Source organism: Bombina bombina, chromosome 1 (genome assembly GCF_027579735.1).
Source record: "Bombina bombina isolate aBomBom1 chromosome 1, aBomBom1.pri, whole genome shotgun sequence".
In the NCBI taxonomy this organism is placed as follows: domain Eukaryota; kingdom Metazoa; phylum Chordata; class Amphibia; order Anura; family Bombinatoridae; genus Bombina; species Bombina bombina.
Window position 1 is genome coordinate 437,625,520 of NC_069499.1, and position 20,879 is coordinate 437,646,398.

A 20,879-nucleotide genomic window follows, 5' to 3' on the forward strand; every position below is an offset into this window, starting at 1 on the left:
ATTTCGAAATTGAATGAATACATAGCTAAACATTCTATTATTCGAACGAATATTTTCGAAATTTATTGAAAAATTCAAAAACGAAAATTCGAAAATAGAATGTTACAATGTTATATAAACATTCGAAATTTGATTTGAACGAACGAATGTATAAAAATTTGTTTTAAATTTTTAATTTTTAGAAACATTCTCCCATCCCTAGTGTTAGGGTTAGACTCAGCTTTAGGGGTTAATACATTTATTATAGTAGCGGCGAGGTCCGGTCGGCAGATTAGGGGTTAATACTTGAAGTTAGGTGGCGGCGACGTTGGGGGGGGGGCAGATTAGGGGTTAATACTATTTATTATATTGTTTGCGATGCAGGAGTGCGGCGGTTTAAGGGTTAATACATTTATTATAGGGGCAGCGAGGTCCGGTCGTCAGATTAGTGGTTAATAAGTGTAGTTAGGTTGAGGCGACATTGGGGGGGGGCAGATTAGGGGTTGATAAATATAATATAGGGGTCGGCGGTGTTAGGGGAGCAGATTAGGGGTTCATAGGGATAATGTAGGTTGTGGCGGTGTCCGGAGCGGAAGATTAGGGGTTAATAATAATATGCAGGGGTCAGCGATAGCGGGGGCGGCAGATTAGGGGTTAATAAGTGTAAGGTTAGGGGTGTTAGACTCGGGGTTCATGTTAGGGTTTTAGGTGCAGATTTAGAAAGTGTTTCCCCATAGGAAACAATGGGGCTGCGTTAGGAGCTGAAAGCTGCTTTTTTGCAGGTGTTAAATTTTTTCTCAGCCAGCTCAGCCCCATTGTTTCCTATGGCGATATCGTGCACAAGCACGTTTTCACAGCTTACCGCTACCGTAAGCAACGCTGGTATTGAGGGTTGAAGGGGAGCTACATTAGGCTCAACGCACCCTTTTTTGAGCCTAACACAGCCCCTCAGACAACTCTAAATACCAGCGTTGTTTGAAAGCAGCGGTAGGAAAAAAAAGCTGCGTTAGCTACGCGGGTCTAACCGACAAAACTCTAAATCTAGCCGTTAGTGTGCTTTATAACAATTAACATTAAACATACAAATTTAAAATGTTCGCATTAATGAATTAACAGTTATATTAATATTATCACTTTTTTAAAGTTCAATTTGAACTGTACACCCCCCCAAAAAAAAAAAAAAGTATAGTATTTTGTCAAATATTTATACTGTTTTTTCAGTTGGAACATTTGGGTATCTTCAGTCATTTTATTTGTGATTTATATCATAAAATGTATCTTAAGGTTGAACTTAGTAGAAAGTGATCTCATAAATGTTTAGTGATAGTTTCACATATTATGTAATCAGTTTCAAAATTGTTCTATCTGTAAAAAGCTGACTAGAAAATATTATATGAATGTCTCTATGTAAAAATGGAAGATATTTTACCTCAAACTTTCTTCAGTAGCCACATCCCATTGTAAAGGGAGTTAAAGCATCCAATCAGCGCTACTTTAACTATGTATTTAACCCCCTTCAGTTATTATGATTTAAGTGATTATGATTTTTTTTTTTATGCATTTACTCTGCAGTTGAAATGTTTTTTTTTTTCAATTTAAATGTTTTTATTAATGGTTAAAATAGAGTTTAAACATATCAAAAGTACAAAGGGTTTATTTCCGCATACTATATAACATCATTGTGTCTTTCCTTCCCTTGAACACCACAAACAATTTTCTTTTATTAGCACATAAAATATAATCTTTTTTGCTTTGTTCGTTTGAATGAATCAAATTTTTTTTGCTAATGAATCTATTTTTCTATTATGTCTTAGCATGAAAAGTTTTTATTCACATATTCACAACTTAAAACTTTTTTTTTTTCTCTTTTTTTTTAAATGATGTTTAATACAGGTTTTTTTTTCAGGAAACAAGACAAATCAATACAGTCACAAACAGCACCCAAGTGATTGAACAACAGGTTTCTCAAGGTGGAACTAAATTTTCATCCTCAGAAACAGAAAAGGTATTGTAAAAGCATTCAGTAGCCTACTGAGTTTTTAATGTTCTCTACAAACACATACATTCTAAAGTGAAATACTAAAACAAAACAATAATGCTTGATTTGTATTCATGTTAAAAGTTATTTATTCCAATATTTTTTTTCTAGGCGTCTGCTCATGAGCAAAGTATCAGTGAGTCAAACATGCTATCTAATTATAATCAAGAAGGTGATGCAGTAGGTAAGAGCACTAATTTTAAACTGAACATATCTGTTTACTGATAATCAAGTGTCATGACTAACAAAAAATTTTCTTTTTCTTTAAAACAATCATGAATTCAAGTTAAATTGAAACTAGTATAAAAAATCAGGCAAAACTTTTTTCTTTTTCTTAAATAGAATGGCAAAGTGTATGGGGATGATCACAATCTTTTTGACAAGCTTTAAAATGATGTATCTATAAAAATTCCCAAAGATTTCAATAGTCAATGGTTCATTTTATTGATAAAAACATATATTATAATATATTTAAGTCCAGAATATTATTCTATGAAATCTATCAATATGGTTAATTTGAGAAAAAAAATCATTAAAGTTTTCTAAAGTATTTTGTTAGGCCCCTGTATTGGAAATGGTGTGTGTGCATATATACAGTGTGTATATATATATATATATATACACATACTATTTGTGTATTAAGTCTACCTAAGGGAAAAGGGGGCAACCAGACGTGGACTCCTTGCTCAGAGTGTTTAGAGGAATATGACTACACCTCACTGATGAAGGCCGAAGCGATCATCTGGGGTTGCTGTGTTCCTTGTTCAGAGAGGAATTGCCTGGTATTTTGGCGCTGAAATGACCGTAAAGAATCAGACAGACTACAGGAAAGTTCTAGTCTGTGAAAAGCATTACTGGTCTAAAATAAATAAAGGGATTATCTATCTTTTTAAATAAAAAACATTTTCAAGTAAACTGTCCCTTTAAGTTAAAAAACTTACATTCTGTTGCTTGTTTTTTTTATAACCCCAGAGTTACCTCTCAGTAAGATCATTTGTTCTCCTCTTACAAGGAAATCGGAGCAGTGGTAACCAAGGTATGAAAGTTTAAAATGAAAAGTTAAGACATAGAGGCCTACTTATCAAGCCGTCAACTGTGCTGCATTTGACGGCACCAATACGCTCGCCTGACATCACCTAACATCGCGGCTGTGGACCTGGATACGCTCTCCATATTTATATAAAAAGCTGTCAAAAAGCCGTGCACCAAGTATGGGGCGATGAGCAGCGGACTGTTGTTAACTGACAGTCATCGATCTCGCTGCTATTTGGCTTTTTCACAGCTTTATTTGTACCCTGTCACTAAACACCCCCACTATACTAAACTGTTTAACCCCTATCCTGCCGCTCCCGGACCCCTGCCGCAACGAAATAAAGTTATTAACCCCTATCCTGCCACTCCCGGACCCCCCACCTACATTCGGTTCTTAACCCCTAATCTGCCTCCCCCAACACCGCCACCACCTACATTATGTTCTTAACCCCTAATCTGCCACCCCCTATACCTACATTATGTTATTAACCACTATCCCACTTCTCCCGGAGCCCACCGCAACTAAATAAAGTTATTAACTCCACAGGCCAGTTATGTTGGTGCTGATGAGCTTGATCCTGATATTACTCTCTGTGATCTACCAAAGAGGAAAGATTTAAACCAGTTAAGGACTGTGCCTCCTGGACCACAGATGTACTGCAAGCGCTCTATTAGATTCCTATGGTCAATGGTGTCAAATGCAGCTGAGAGATCCAGGAGGATTAGGATGGAGTAATCACCTTTGTCTCTTGCCATGAGGAGATCATTTAGCACTCTGACTAGCGCTGTTTCAGTGCTGTGGCGGCATCTGAAGCCTGACTGGAAAGGATCAAATATGTTTAGGCGTGATAGATGGGCTTCCAGTTGAGTTGCCACTACTTTTTCAATTATTTTCCCCAGAAATGGGATGTTGGATACTGGTCTGTAGTTAGTCGTGCAATCTGGGTCTAATAAAGGTTTCTTTAGGAGTTGTTTTACCACAGCTTCTTTTAGATTATCTGGAAAGTCTCCTGTTTTTAGTGAACACTGCACTATTTTTGTGAGGACTGGGGCGAGTGTTTCAATGCATCCACATATGAGCTGAGTTGGAGCAGGGTCTAAGTCACACGTAGTAGGGTGCAACTTTTGTATAGTGTTTTTAACTTCTTTTATATCCATTATTATTATATCCATACATTTGTAAAAGTGGACCATAAACTGGGGCAATCTGGCATTCACTGGTTGCAGAGCCTTTGGGAGAGTGCAATTTCGCGTGATAAAAATGAAGATTTTTTCTCAGTTATCTTGGATTGATATTTATTTAGATGTTTGGTAAGAGCAGCTTTATCCTCTGGATCATGTGTTCTGCGCCACTTTCTCTCGAGCTTACATCCTGTTCTTTTCATTTCTCTGATGGAGCTATCAAACCACGGTGCATTGTTGTGGGTTTGGACAGTGCGTATGCGAGATGGTGCAATGCTTTCTAGGGTGTCTCTCATGGTTTTGTTGTAGAGTCGGACTAAGGAGCTGGGGTCTTCGCAGGTGCCCATTAGTTCACTTAGATCCATATGTGATTCTACATCCAGTGGTGTCACCCCTTTTAATGAGTGATGTTTGACCAGGTTCTGAGGCTGGTGTCTGGTTGATTGTGATACAATGCAGAAGTGAATGGAGTGGTGGTCTGACCAGGTAACTGGGTTTACAGTTACTGGTGACACTTCTAGTCCAGACTGAAACACTAGATCAAGTGTATGACCTTTTCTGTGGGTGGGAGTGGTGACCATTTTTGTAAAGCCGAGTGTACTCATCAAGCTGAGGAGATCCTGCCCAAGCAGGGATAGGGTGTTGTCAATCCAAGTGTTGAAGTCTCCTAATATAAGCCATCTGGGGTGTTCAAGGATTTAACCAGCCAAAAGGTCTGGGAGTTCCTGAAGAAATCTCTTCCCATCTCCTGGGGGTCTGTATATTAGCAGTATTCGGAATCCTCTCTCTATTGAGAGGCTGGCAGCTACACATTCAAAAGATTGGGTTTTGTGGACTGATATTGGTCTGGGATTTAAGGATGATTTTGCACAGATCATAACTACGCCTCCCTTGTGATCTTGTCTCGGGCGGTGGAACACTGTGTAATTGTCTGGAATAGCTGCCTCTAGAATAGGCCCTGCATCTAACCATGATTCTGTGATGCATGCTAATTCGCATGTTTCAATAAGGTCGGAAATAATAGCTGTTTTGTTATTTATTGATCTGGCATTGCATAGGATTGCTCTGATAGGAAAGTCTTGGGATTCTGAGTTTTTGCTCTGTACTTTGGTGACAACGTGTCTTCTAATAGGATCACACAAAGAGATTTTCTTGATTTGATAGTGCGGTTTTTGTGTTTTTTAGGTTGGATCACTTCAATTGGGCTTGCGGGTGGACAGGGTGGTGGGGCAGCTGTGATAGTGTCAGGATATAGAACTTTAAATTTTGATTTTCCTCCACGACAGCCCCTGTCGGTCCTTTTGAAAATGCTGAGTGATTTTAGGGTAGCCACTGAGTGCTGCGACCGCTTTTTAAGATCTTAAGGAGTGCAGATGTGAGGGCGTATAGGTGGTCATTCCCTCTGCAGTGAAGGGGTTAAAATAGCTTCTAGTATTTGTAGGAATGTTAGCAGTGGGAGTTGGTTACATTGCCCTGCTCTATAGGATTCAGGCCAGAGTGAGGTGTGAGATTTTGCACTTCAGGCTGCATTGTAAATAACAGATAAGAAAGCATGCAGGGGTTTTAAAACCAATGTATTTTAGTAAAATAGACTTAATCAATTAGTTTTTCTTGTGTTTAGAAATTAAATCTGAGCATTGTTAAATAGATGATGAAATCCAAAACCCAATTTGTGCATGGGTTGAATCGTTTTTTTTTTTTTTTTTATATAGTTTAAGTGTACCTTGTTTGTGGTGTTCAGCTAAAGGTATCTCTTTCTGGTAGTAAGACCGGTGGGAGTATATTTCCATTCGTTGAGTATCTCACTTTAGTAATGTCATCCGTTCAAAGAGTCTAGTTGTGCGTTATGTGGAGTCAGTATTGGTCCTTGAAATAATTATGATGAATTTTGAATGTAAGAAGGTTAAAATTAAGATAAATCCAGAAGAGGACAGGAGCCTGAGGAAAGTGTAGAAGCCAGCAGCGGCACCTCCCCCTATAAAATTACATTAAATTATATTAAACTATTAATTAATCTACCCTAACTATTATACTAAAATTACATTAAACTACAAATTAAATTAACTATATTATATATTTAAATACCTAACCCTTCTCAAATAATTTAATTCTACAATTAAAAATTACAAAGTTAAAAAAAACTAACAACTAAGTTACCAAAAATAACAAACACTAAGTTACAAAAAAAAATAAACACTAAGTAACACAAAATAAAAAAGAAATTATCAAATATTTAAACTAATTACACCTAATCTAAGAGCCCTATGAAAATATAAAAGCCCCCCAAAATAAAAAAACCCTAACCTACAATAAACTACATATAGCCCTTAAAAGGTCCTTTTGCGGGACATTGCCCCAAAGAAATCAGCTCTTTTACTTGTAAATAAAAAATACAAACATCCCCCAACAGTAAAACCCACCACCCACACAACCATCCCCCCTTAAAAGGGCATTTAGCTCTATTGCAGCCCAAACCCTAATCTAAAACTAAAACCCACCCAATTAACCCTTAAAAAATCCTAACATGAACTCCTTAAGTTCCACTTACAGTTTTGAAGATCCGACATCCATCCTCAAAGAAGCCGGGAGAAGTCCTCATCAAAGCCGGCAGAAGTCTTCATCCAAGCGGCCGAAGTCTTCATTCAAGCCCGCAGAAGTCTTCACTCAGACGGCATCTTCTATCTTCATCCATCCGGCGTCGAGCGGCTCCATCTTCAAGACATCCGACACGGAGCATCCTCTTCGTTTGACGTCTTCTTGAACAATGAATGTTCCTTTAAATGACCTCATCCAAGATGGCATCCCTTAGATTCCAATTGGCTGATAGAATTCTATCAGCCAATCGGAATTAAGGTTGAAAAAATCCTATTGGCTGTTGCAATCAGTCAATAGGATTGAGCTTTCATCCTATTGGCTGATCCAATCAGCCAATAGAATTTCGAGCTCAATCCTATTGGCTGATTGGATCAGCCAATAGGATTGAAGTTCAATCCTATTGGCTGATTGCATCAGCCAATAGGATTTTTTCAACCTTAATTCTGATTGGCTGATAGAATTCTATCAGCCAATCGGAATCTATGGGACGCCATCTTGGATGACGTCACTTAAAGGAACCTTCATTCGGCGGGAGTCGTTGGAAGAAGAGGATGCTCCGCGCCAGATGTCTTGAAGATGGAGCTGTTCCGCGCCGGATGGATGAAGATAGAAGATGCCGTCTGGATGAAGACTTCTCACCGTCTGGAGGACCACTTCTCCCAGCTTGGATGAAGACTTCTCCTGGCTTCGTTGAGGACTTCTCCCGGCTTCGTTGAGGATGGATGTCGGCTCTTCAAAACTGTAGTTGGATCTTCAGGGGTTAGTGTTAGGTTTTTTAAGGGTTTATTGGGTGGTTTTAGTTTTAGGGGGGCTTTTTTATTTTCATAGGGCTCCTAGATTAGGTGTAATTAGTTTAAATATTTCATAATTTCTTTTTTATTTTGTGTAACTTAGTGTTTGTTATTTTTTGTAACTTAGTTGTTAGTTTTTTGTAACTTTGTATTTTTATTTTTAGATTTAAATTATTTGAGTAGGGTTAGGTGTTTAAATCTATAATATAGTTAATTTAATTTCTAGTTTAATGTAATTTTAGTATAACAGTTAGGGTAGGTTCATTATTAGTTTAATATAGTTTATTGTAATTTTATTTTAAGTTAGGGTAGATTAATTAATTAATAGTTTAATATATTTTAATGTAATTTAGTAAAACAGTTAGTTGAATATAGTTTAATGTAATTTTAGTATAATAGTTAGGGTAGGGTAATTAATAGTTAAATATAGGTTAATATAGTTTAATATAGTTTAATTTAAATCTAAAGGTAAGTTTAAATTAATTATAAGATAGGGATGAGTTAATATTTAATATAAAGTTAGCGGGTTGTTAGGTTTAGGGGTTAATAGTTTAATTTAGTTTATGGCGATGTGGGGGGCTGGCGGTTTAGGGGTTAATAGGTTTAGTAAGTGCTAGTTATGTGGGAGGCCAGGGGTTTAGGGGTTAATACATTTATTTAGTTGCAGTGGGCTCCGGGAGTGGCAGGTTGGTTAGGAGTTAATAACATTATGTAGGTGGCGGCGGTGTCGGGGCAGCAGATTAGGGATTAATAAGTATAATGTAGGTGGTGATGTCGGGGTGGCAGATTAGGGGTGTTTAGACTCGGGTTATATGTTAGGGTTTTAGGTGTAAACATAACTTTAATTCTCCCATAGGAATCAATGGGTTATCGGGCAGCAGCGAACATGAGCTTTCACTGCTTTCAGACTCCCATTGATTCCTATGGCATCCACCGCCTCCAGGGCGGCGGATTGAAAATTAGGTAAACTGGGCCCGAATAGTGGCAAGCCTACCTGGTAGGTATTTGTTAACTAGCAAAAGTAGTCAGAGAGTGCCGAATTTGCATTCGGAACATCTGTAATGACATAAGCATCGATCTGTGTCGGACTGAGACCGGCGGATTGTATGTTACGTCACAGATTTCTACTTTTGCCGGTCTGTAGGCCTTGATAACTAAGGGGAATCAAGCTCTCCCCAATTACGCTGCGGAATTCCAGCGTATTTGCTGTTGATGGCTTGATAAGTAGGCATCATACTCAGTAGCAGAGGATTGTGGTAGTTGTAGTCCCCAATATTGGTCAGTTTGGCTCTGTAGCCTGGAAGACAGTGAGTGAGTAACTGCAATAGTGTCCTGTAACCTATATATATTAGTGGAGGTCAGACTAAACAAGAAAGGATTTTTTTTCCACGATTCATAGTTTGCAGCCCAGAGTACTGTCTGGTACAAGTAAACATGTCTATATACCTTTTCAGTTTACTGTTATTACTGCAAATGCATTAACAATATTACTTACTTTGACATCTGAGAAACCAGTGACTTTCTTGAACATGTTTTAATAATGCATTGTTTTGTCTGTGAGTCAAAGTGACTATTTTAAGATTAATAGAAATTCACTTCCAGTGTCAAGATTAACACAATGCAATCTACTCTTCTAATTTGCAATTTTGTTTGTAGGAAAATGACAGAGATTGATGGTAAAATGGATTGATGGTAAAATGTTCTGTGAAACATTATGCTACTTTTCAGTGAAAAACACACAAAAAATGAAACCGTATTTGAACTAAGCGAAAATTGCTGATCATGTTTTGTTAAGCATTAGAGTGAAAACAAGTCTCTTGCAGATTAGTGATGCCGGCGAATAGTTCCCGGCGAACATAGCTTGTTCGCGTTCGCAGCGGCGGGCGAACATATGCAATGTTCGATCCGCCCCTATTCGTCATCATTGAGTAAACTTTGACCCTGTATCTCACAGTCTGCAGACACATTTCAGCCAATCAGCAGCAGACACTCCCTCCCAGACCCTCCCAGCTCCTGGACAGCAGCCATTTTAGATTCATTTGGAAGCTGCATTGTTAGTGAGAGGAGGGACAGAGTAGCTGCTGCTGATTTCATAGGAAAATTGATAGCTAGGCTAGTGTATTCAGTGTCCACTACAGTCCTGAAGGACTCATCTGATCTCTGCTGTAAGGACAGCACCCCAAAAAGCCCTTTTTAGGGCTAGAACATAATATTTTTTTTGCCTGTATAATTTTGACTGTGAAACATCAGTCTGCTAGTGTAATCTAATTGCAGTTGCCTGCCTGCCAGTGTGTGTGCCAGGCCCACTTGCCAACTAGTGCCACCACTCATATCTGTTGTAACAGTAGTGTAAATTTAAAAAAAATAACTTTTTTTGACTGTGAAACATCAGTCTGCTAGTGTAATCTAATTGCAGTTGCCTGCCTGCCAGCGTGTGTGCCAGGCCCACTTGCCAACTAGTGCCACCACTCATATCTGTTGTAACAGTAGTGTAAATTTAAAAAAAAAAACTTTTTTGACTGTGAAACATCAGTCTGCTAGTGTAATCTAATTGCAGTTGCCTGCCTGCCAGCGTGTGTGCCAGGCCCACTTGCCAACTAGTGCCACCACTCATATCTGTTGTAACAGTAGTGTAAATTTAAAAAAAAAAAACTTTTTTGACTGTGAAACATCAGTCTGCTAGTGTAATCTAATAGCAGTTGCCTGCCTGCCTGCCAGCGTGTGTGCCAGGCCCACTTGCCAACTAGTGCCACCACTCATATATGTTGTAACAGTAGTGTAAATTTGAAAAAAAACTTTTTTGACTGTGAAACATCAGTCTGCTAGTGTAATCTAATTGCAGTTGCCTGCCTGCCAGCGTGTGTGCCAGGCCCACTTGCCAACTAGTGCCACCACTCATATCTGTTGTAACAGTAGTGTAAATTTTTAAAAAAAAAACTTTTTTGACTGTGAAACATCAGTCTGCTAGTGTAATCTAATAGCAGTTGCCTGCCTGCCAGCATGTGTGCCAGGCCCACTTGCCAACTAGTGCCACCACTCATATCTGTTGTAACAGTAGTGTAAATTTTAAAAAAAAACTTTTTTGACTGTGAAACATCAGTCTGCTAGTGTAATCTAATTGCAGTTGCCTGCCTGCCTGCCAGCGTGTGTGCCAGGCCCACTTGCCAACTAGTGCCACCACTCATATCTGTTGTAACAGTAGTGTAAATTAAAAAAAAATAAAAAAATTTGACTGTTAAACATCAGTCTGCTAGTGTAATCTAATTGCAGTTGCCTGCCTGCCAGCGTGTGTGCAAGGCCCACTTGCCAACTAGTGCCACCACTCATATCTGTTGTAACAGTAGTGTAAATTTTTAAAAAAAACCTTTTTTGACTCTGAAACATCAGTCTGCTAGTGTAATCTAATAGCAGTTGCCTGCCTGCCAGCATGTGTGCCAGGCCCACTTGCCAACTAGTGCCACCACTCATATCTGTTGTAACAGTAGTGTAAATTTAAAAAAAAAAAATTGATTGTGAAACATCAGTCTGCTAGTGTAATCTAATTGCATTTGCCTGCCTGCCTGCCAGCGTGTGTGCCAGGCCCACTTGCCAACTAGTGCCACCACTCATATCTGTTGTAACAGTAGTGTAAATTTAAAAAAAATAAAAAAAACTTGACTGTGAAACATCAGTCTGCTAGTTTAATCTAATTGCAGTTGCCTGCCTGCCTGCCAGCGTGTGCCAGGCCCACTTGCCAACTAGTGCCACCACTCATATCTGTTGTAACAGTAGTGTAAATTTAAAAAAAATAAAAAAAACTTGACTGTGAAACATCAGTCTGCTAGTTTAATCTAATTGCAGTTGCCTGCCTGCCTGCCAGCGTGTGCCAGGCCCACTTGCCAACTAGTGCCACCACTCATATCTGTTGTAACAGTAGTGTAAATTAAAAAAAAAAACTTTTTTGACTGTGAAACATCAGTCTGCTAGTGTAATCTAATTGCAGTTGCCTGCCTGCCAGCGTGTGTGCCAGGCCCACTTGCCAATTAGTGCCACCACTCATATCTGTTGTGACAGTAGTGTAAATTTAAAAAAAAAAACTTTTTTGACTGTGAAACATCAGTCTGCTAGTGTAATATAATTGCAGTTGCCTGCCTGCCTGCCTGCCAGCGTGTGTGCCAGGCCCACTTGCCAACTAGTGCCACCACTCATATCTGTTGTAACAGTAGTGTAAATTTAAAAATAAAAACTTTTTTGACTGTGAAACATCAGTCTGCTAGTGTAATCTAATTGCAGTTGCCTGCCTGCCTGCCAGCGTGTGTTCCATGCCCACTTGCCAACTAGTGCCACCACTCATATCTGTTGTAACAGTAGTGTAAATTTTAAAAAAAAACTTTTTTGACTGTGAAACATCAGTCTGCTAGTGTAATCTAATTGCAGTTGCCTGCCTGCCTGCCAGCGTGTGTGCCAGGCCCACTTGCCAACTAGTGCCACCACTCATATATGTTGTAACAGTAGTGTAAATTTGAAAAAAAACTTTTTTGACTGTGAAACATCAGTCTGCTAGTGTAATCTAATTGCAGTTGCCTGCCTGCCAGCGTGTGTGCCAGGCCCACTTGCCAACTAGTGCCACCACTCATATCTGTTGTAACAGTAGTGTAAATTTTTTAAAAAAAAACTTTTTTGACTGTGAAACATCAGTCTGCTAGTGTAATCTAATAGCAGTTGCCTGCCTGCCAGCATGTGTGCCAGGCCCACTTGCCAACTAGTGCCACCACTCATATCTGTTGTAACAGTAGTGTAAATTTTAAAAAAAAACTTTTTTGACTGTGAAACATCAGTCTGCTAGTGTAATCTAATTGCAGTTGCCTGCCTGCCTGCCAGCGTGTGTGCCAGGCCCACTTGCCAACTAGTGCCACCACTCATATCTGTTGTAACAGTAGTGTAAATTAAAAAAAAATAAAAAAATTTGACTGTTAAACATCAGTCTGCTAGTGTAATCTAATTGCAGTTGCCTGCCTGCCAGCGTGTGTGCAAGGCCCACTTGCCAACTAGTGCCACCACTCATATCTGTTGTAACAGTAGTGTAAATTTTTTAAAAAAACCTTTTTTGACTCTGAAACATCAGTCTGCTAGTGTAATCTAATAGCAGTTGCCTGCCTGCCAGCATGTGTGCCAGGCCCACTTGCCAACTAGTGCCACCACTCATATCTGTTGTAACAGTAGTGTAAATTTAAAAAAAAAAAATTGATTGTGAAACATCAGTCTGCTAGTGTAATCTAATTGCATTTGCCTGCCTGCCTGCCAGCGTGTGTGCCAGGCCCACTTGCCAACTAGTGCCACCACTCATATCTGTTGTAACAGTAGTGTAAATTTAAAAAAAATAAAAAAAACTTGACTGTGAAACATCAGTCTGCTAGTTTAATCTAATTGCAGTTGCCTGCCTGCCTGCCAGCGTGTGCCAGGCCCACTTGCCAACTAGTGCCACCACTCATATCTGTTGTAACAGTAGTGTAAATTAAAAAAAAAAACTTTTTTGACTGTGAAACATCAGTCTGCTAGTGTAATCTAATTGCAGTTGCCTGCCTGCCAGCGTGTGTGCCAGGCCCACTTGCCAATTAGTGCCACCACTCATATCTGTTGTGACAGTAGTGTAAATTTAAAAAAAAAAACTTTTTTGACTGTGAAACATCAGTCTGCTAGTGTAATATAATTGCAGTTGCCTGCCTGCCTGCCTGCCAGCGTGTGTGCCAGGCCCACTTGCCAACTAGTGCCACCACTCATATCTGTTGTAACAGTAGTGTAAATTTAAAAATAAAAACTTTTTTGACTGTGAAACATCAGTCTGCTAGTGTAATCTAATTGCAGTTGCCTGCCTGCCTGCCAGCGTGTGTTCCATGCCCACTTGCCAACTAGTGCCACCACTCATATCTGTTGTAACAGTAGTGTAAATTTTAAAAAAAAACTTTTTTGACTGTGAAACATCAGTCTGCTAGTGTAATCTAATTGCAGTTACCTGCCTGCCAGCGTGTGTGCCAGGCCCACTTGCCAACTAGTGCCACCACTCATATCTGTTGTAACAGTAGTGTAAATTTAAAAATAAAAACATTTTTGACTGTTAAACATCAGTCTGCTAGTGTAATCTAATTGCAGTTGCCTGCCTGCCAGCGTGTGTGCCAGGCCCACTTGCCAACTAGTGCCACCACTCATATCTGTTGTAACAGTAGTGTAAATTTAAAAATAAAAACTTTTTTGACTGTGAAACATCAGTCTTCTAGTGTAATCTAATTGCAGTTGCCTGCCTGCCAGCGTGTGTGCCAGGCCCACTTGCCAACTAGTGCCACCACTCATATCTGTTGTAACAGTAGTGTAAATTTAAAAAAAAAAAAACTTTTTTGACTGTGAAACATCAGTCTGCTAGTGTAATCTAATTGCAGTTGCCTGCTTGCCAGCGTGTGTGCCAGGCTCACAGCTTTGTGAAGGCACATGATCTAACATCACAAACGCCGATGGGATGAACACATGAGTAGAGGCAGCACACAAACTCAAAGCCGCCATCCTCCTCCTGGTCCAGCATCTTCAGCCACGTCAACCACTGCTGTCCTCCTTGCCCCCACTCAACCACCCGCCACTCCGTCTCTCTTCCGTAGCAGTTCCTGCTCATTTGCCCACAGTCAGGTGTCTGTCAAGCACATGTTTGAGCGTAAGAAGCCAATGTCCCAAAGTTACCCCCTTGCCCGGCATCTGACAACTGGCTTGTCTGAACTCTTAGCCCGCCAGCTTTTACCATACAAGCTGGTGGAGTCTGAGGCGTTCAAAAAATTTGTAGCTATTGGGACACCGCAGTGGAAGGTACCCGACTGAAATTTCTTTGCACAAAAGGCAATCCTTAACCTGTACTCGATTGTGCGAAAGGAAGTAATGACATGTCTGGCACACAGTGTTGGGGCAAGGGTCCATATGACCACTGATAGCTGGTCTGCAAAGCATAGTCAGGGCAGGTATATCACCTACACTGCGCATTGGGCAAACCTCCTGACGGCTGCCAAGCATGGAATTGTGGCTCTGCAGAGGAGTTGGTGACACCACCATGACTTGCAGGCAGGCCTGCTGCCACCTCCTCTACTCCTCCTACTCCATCCTCTTCCATAACCTCCTCGGCTGAGTCCTCTTCTGCTGCTGCGTCTTGCTCCACATCAACGGCACTCCCCCAGCTCCGCAGGTACTATTCCACATCCCGGATATGGCAGTGTCACGCCGTATTGGGGTTGACTTGCCTGAAAGCAGAGAGTCACACCGGAACAGCACTCCTGTCCACCCTGAACACACAGGTGGATCAGTGGCTGACTCCGCACCAACTGGAGATCGGCAAAGTGGTTTCTGACAATGGAAGTAATTTATTGGCGGCATTGAAATCGGGCTAGTTGACACATGTGCCGTGCATGGCACATGTGTGTAATCTGATCGTACAACTCTTTGTGCATAAGTACCCAGGCGTACAGGACATCCTGAAGCAGGCCAGGAAGGTGTGTGGCCATTTCAGGCGTTCCTACACAGCCATGGTGAATTTTGCAGATATCCAGCGGCGAAACAACATGCCAGTGAGGCGCTTGATTTGCGACAGCCCGACACGTTGGAATTCAACACTCCTAATGTTCGACCACCTGCTCCAACAAGAAAAAGCCGTTAACGAGTATTTGTATGACCGGGGTGCTAGGACAGCCTCTGCGGAGCTGGGGATTTTTTTGCCATGTTACTGGACGCTCATGCGCAATGCCTGTAGGCTCATGCGTCATTTTGAGGAGGTGACTAACCTAGTCAGTCGCACCGAAGGCACCATCAGCGACATCATACCATTTGTTTTCTTCCTGGAGCGTGCCCTGCGAAAAGAGTGCTGGATCAGGCCGTAGATGAGCGTGAAGAGGAAGAGGAAGAGTTGTGGTCACCATCACCACCAGAAACAGCCTTATCAGCATCACTTGCTGGACCTGTGGCAACGCTGGAAGAGGATTGTGAGGAACAGGAGTCAGAGGAGGAATGTGGCTTTGAGGAGGAGGAGGAAGACCAACCACAACAGGCATCCCAGGGTGCTCGTTGTCACCTATCTGGTACCCGTGGTGTTGTACGTGGCTGGGGGGAAGAACATACCTTCAGTGAGATCACTGAGGACGAGAAACGGGACATGAGTAGCTCGGCATCCAACCTTGTGCAAATGGGATCTTTCATGCTGTCGTGCCTGTTGAGTGACCCTCATATAAAAAAGCTGAAGGAGAAGGACCTGTACTGGGTGTCCACGCTACTAGACTCCCAGTATAAGCATAAAGTGCCTGAAATGTTACCAAATTCCCGCAAGTCGGAAAGGATGCAGCAGTTCCAAAATAAATTAAAAATATTCTTTACACAGCGTATAAGGGTGATGTCAAAGCACAACAGGAATCTAACAGGGGAAGAGGTGAAAGTAATCCTCTGACTCCCACGACCACGTCGGCAAGGACAGGATGCTTTACAGACGTGTTGTTGATGGAGGACATGCAGAGCTTTTTAACTCCTATTCATCGCCACAGCCCTTCGGGGTCCACCCTCAGAGAACGACTCGACCGACAGATAGCAGTTCCTAAAATCCATGCCATATACACGTCATGTATACAGGACATTTGGCAGACGAACATTTGGCAGATGGACATTTGGCCGACAGGCAGAAAGCAAAAGAATGTTCCGATTTCGGCCGAGGGCAGATACGTTCCAGAGTGCTCTGTTCTAATCAGAGCCTCTGGCGCTGCAACTGCCTCTGGGAACCTTACCATGGGTCCCAGACCGCACGTCTTGTAATTCTCTGTCTGGAAAATTATCTATCTATCAAATCTATCTATTGATCTATCAAATCTATCTATCTATTGTATCTATCAAATGTATCTTTTGCATCTATTAATCTATCTATCTAATCTATGTATCTATCTATCTATCTATCTATCTATCTATCAAATCTATCTATCACGTGGCAATGGGGAGTTTGCGGTTGTGCAAATGGACTGTTTGCGGTTGTTTGCGGGGCGTTAAACGGGGAGTTTGGTCTGTCACTGTGAAGCGGGTGTAACCCTTACACTACCTGATCGATACAATATCATACCTGATGTTTTAAAGCACGTTATTCCAAACAATTTAGGAATGTTAGTGATTTATGCCCTTTATGGATTAAAACCAGACTCTGCATCAACTATGTAATTTTCCATGGGAGTTTTGCCATGGATCCCTCTCCGGCACATGCCACAGTCCAGGTGTTAGTACCCTTGAAACAACTTTTCCATCACTATTGTTGCCAGAAAGAGTCCCTGTGTGTTTTAAAATTCGCCTGCCTATTGAAGTCAATGGCGGTTTGCCCGGTTCGCCCGTTCGCGAACACTTGCGGAAGTTCGAGTCCGCCGTTCGCGAAAGGAAAATTTTAAGTTTGCGACATCACTATTGCAGATACAATGCTCCATGAATATACTAGTTATCTGACATTGCTTTTCTTCAAGAATAAAAAAAAGTGATGTCTTTCCATTCACTTTGGTTTTATTACGTTTAAAGAATTGATCAAGCAATCCACTTTGTGCCTAAAACACTATCACTGATTGTTTAGCTGTCTGAAAACAATATAATTGTGAATGAGTACAATTTGGTTTAAAAAGACTAACCACATTTTTTTTAGTAAATAACTGACCAAACTGATACTGTGCAATAAATGAATTCAAGCATTCAGCACATTCTCAGTTTAATACATTCCCTGCTTAATCAAAATGGTCATTTTAAATAGTTTGAAATCTCTCTGTTCATTTCCTAGAAGAGTGTGAATTCTAAATACAATACAGAAAGTAATATTTTTTACTCTCCTGGAAAAAATAACATTATAAATTAGAATAAATCTCTAAAAATGCTTTAAAGGAACAACAACCTGATAGCATATATCAGCATTTAAGCACTACATTGCAAAATAAGGGCTAGATTACAAGTGCATGCCAACTTGCATGAACAATAAGGGGTATATCGCAGCAAGTTGAAAGTAAACGCATTCACTTGAACGCAATTGAATTTAACATGCGTCAGAATAGAGCGACTTCAGAGCTCTGGTTAACTGTTATGCAAGACAAAAAAGGTGCACAAAGCTATAAAGGCCCCTATTTAACAATGGTCTGTCGGACCTGATCCGACAGTGCGGATCAGGTCCGACAGACCTCGCTGAATGGGGAGAGCAATACGCTCTCCGTATTCAGCATTGCACCAGCAGCTCACAAGAGCTGCTGGTGCAACGTCGCCCCCTGCAGATTCGCGGGGTTGTCAATCAACCCGTTCATACTCGATCAAGTTGATTTGTGCCGATTCCTGTCCGCCTGCTCAGAGCAGGCGGACAGGGTTATGGGGCAGTGGTCTTTGTGACCTCAGGCTGCAAAGTGCTTTAACATAGAGATACATACATACACATGTCTAAATATGTATATATATATATTTAAGTGTGTGTATGTGTATTTATGTTTTCATATGTGTATATATGTATGTACAGACATATATACACTTATAACAATATAAATAAATATGCATACACATGTAGACATATGTATAAGTTGGAGTCAAGTATCTGAAAACATGTAAAATCATATTTATGCAATATTCATATTTAATAAAGTGGTATACTGTATATTTACTGTAAATATTTCAAATTCCAATAGGGGATGTGTTCTAATTATTTATAAATAGATATTTATATATATATATATATATATATATATATATTATAAATTCAAAATAAAATAGAAAGAGAATACAAATAACTAAATTTGTTTCTGTAAAATAGAGGGGTTTCAGCACTCTTTAATTCTCAATGAACCTAAAATAAGGTAAAGGCTGGAAGATTTCTCAGACAAGGAAGCATACACATATGGGTACTGCAAATGTACATAAGTTTTTTTACAAAAAACTAGCCACAAATATATTATGCATCTGTGAAATACTACACATCAAATAAATTGCATACCACTGCAGTGGGTGATAGAATCCCCTTATATGTTAAGGACACTCCACATCTTCTAAGGAAACAAGATGACTTACCGGTCAAACCTGACACCATTTTGGTATCTTTAGATGTCGAAAGTTTGTATTATTCTATACCACGCGAGATAGGGCTTGACGCATGCAGGCATTTTCTAAATACACGAGGGCCAGAAAGTGATAGACATACAACTTTTGTATTTAAATTACTGCAATATATTCTGGAAAATAATATTTTTTAGTTTGACAATTCAACTTACAGGCAGGTCAGGGGGACAGCGATGGGTGCGGTATGTGCCCTAATGTATGCATGTCTCCTTTTGGGGGCATGGGAACTAGATATTTTTGAACAGTTTAATGATATATTTGATTCCCATGTGTCCCTGAATTAGATATGTGGACAACATCTTTGTACTGTGGGATGGCCCCCTGGCCTGCCTGCATGAATTTGTTTCTCTACTGAATAAAAATAATCGTAATATATTTTTCTAACCCATGCCCATAGTGACAAAGAACTGCCCTTTTTAGATATTTATATTAAGAAAGAAGGAAGTCACATCTCTACAGAGATATATCGTAAAGAAACAGCTTCTAATAATCTTCTTGAGGCCTCCAGTAGCCATCCAGAACCCCTAAAGAAGGAATTGCTCCTCAAGAACTAAGTTTGAATATCATGCCAAATGTGTGTAAGATTCATTGAAATGAAAGAGGATACTCTCATAAACTGATTAAACGAACCTTAAGTAAAGTAAGAAAACTAAACCGAGATGACTTACTATATTTAAATGCAAAAAAACTAGTAAAAACCAAATCAGATTCATTACAACTTACAATTGCCATTGGCAAAATATAAGAAAAATATTAGCTCAAAACTGGCATATTTTAACCCTAGATGAGAACATTCTAGAAAGAAGAGGCACAAACCCTCTCATGACCGCAAAGAAATCTCCCAACATAAAAGATAAGTTGGTCAAAATTAGATTCGTTAGGTCTAAACCTCAAACAAATTGGTTGCAAAAACACCAACAGGTTAAAGGGAACTACCCTTGTGGACACTGTGTCTTTTGCCCCTACATGCTAAAGTATAAAACCTTTTCGGCAAATATAGGCAGAGAATTTGACATTAGATGTTTCTCAAACTGCAATTCAGTAGGAGTTGTCTATCTCCTGCAATGTTCCTGTCCCCTGTTCTACATCGGAAAGATGAAAAGAATGTTTAAGGACAGAATACAGGAAAATTTGGATGACATCCTCTATGAATGAGACACTAGTGTAGCTCGTCATTTCAGACAGGTCCATAATGGTAGCACTACCTCTTTAAAATTTATACGAGGGTGAGGAGGAGATGAAAATAAATACCTTTTAAAGAAAGAAGCTAGATGGACTTACTGTCTAAAGACAGTGTCCCCCCACGGTCTAAATGAAAGGATTGAATATGCATCATTTTTAGGCTAAGGACTGTAGCGTTATTTTTGTTTATGTAAGTTAAGTATGGAATAATATCTTCCCAAGTGGTTTAAATCTTGAGAACTTGCTATATATTGATGCAATTACCTCTGTGCCTTTAGCCTTTTTGATATATGTTGTCATAGCAATACATACGGGTCAGCAACGACATTAAAGTTACAAAAAAAATATCAGTACTCTTTATTCTACATTGTATATTCAATACATTTGTTACTAAGTAAAAATCTGTAAATCAACTTAGAAGGCTTGGCATCTGTAGCTAATGAGAAATAACGGCTAACAAATAGGGTCACGTCTATGAAAGGTTGATACCAATAAAGAGACTGGAAAAGCAACCAATGGATAGTCCTGACGAGGCTCCGGCTTTCGCTTAGCATTGTGGGGCGAAATGTGCGTCAACATCTCTGAAACAGTACAGCAGTAACTGGTAACTCTGCAGCATGTATGTAAATGGTCTCTACCTGACCTTGGTTTGTGTCCTATGGAGCAAGGAAGATACGACAGTTAAAGAGGAGGAGAGGCTGATATGCAGAGTTTACATTGCCAAATATAGCTGCCCGAAACTGTATAAGTGGGATTACAGGTGTTCTACTGCTGAGGTCTAAAATCTGGCACCTGTGAAAAAGTGATTCACCTATAGACCAACAAGGATGGTCTTTGCCGTCGCTGAAAGCTTCTACAGTTCTGGATACTAGATGACGTCTTTACCTCGTTTTCCAGCAGCTCATCTATATCTTTCTTGGTAATGAGCAGATAGCGGCTGTCCTGTTGGAGCAATCTTTGTTGACGTGTCGTCA

The 20,879-nt window shown here is 40.1% G+C and overlaps 1 protein-coding gene across 1 annotated transcript in view; it reads left to right on the top strand.

Moving 5' to 3' along the window:
• Nucleotides 1-20,879, top strand: part of XIRP2 (xin actin binding repeat containing 2) — a 247,932-nt gene that overhangs the window by 150,493 nt on the left and 76,560 nt on the right. The window contains exons 4-5 of the mRNA XM_053698393.1: nt 1,886-1,984; nt 2,129-2,201. Of these exons, the coding sequence (XP_053554368.1) occupies nt 1,886-1,984; nt 2,129-2,201 (172 nt within the window). The remainder of the gene's footprint in view (nt 1-1,885; nt 1,985-2,128; nt 2,202-20,879) is intronic.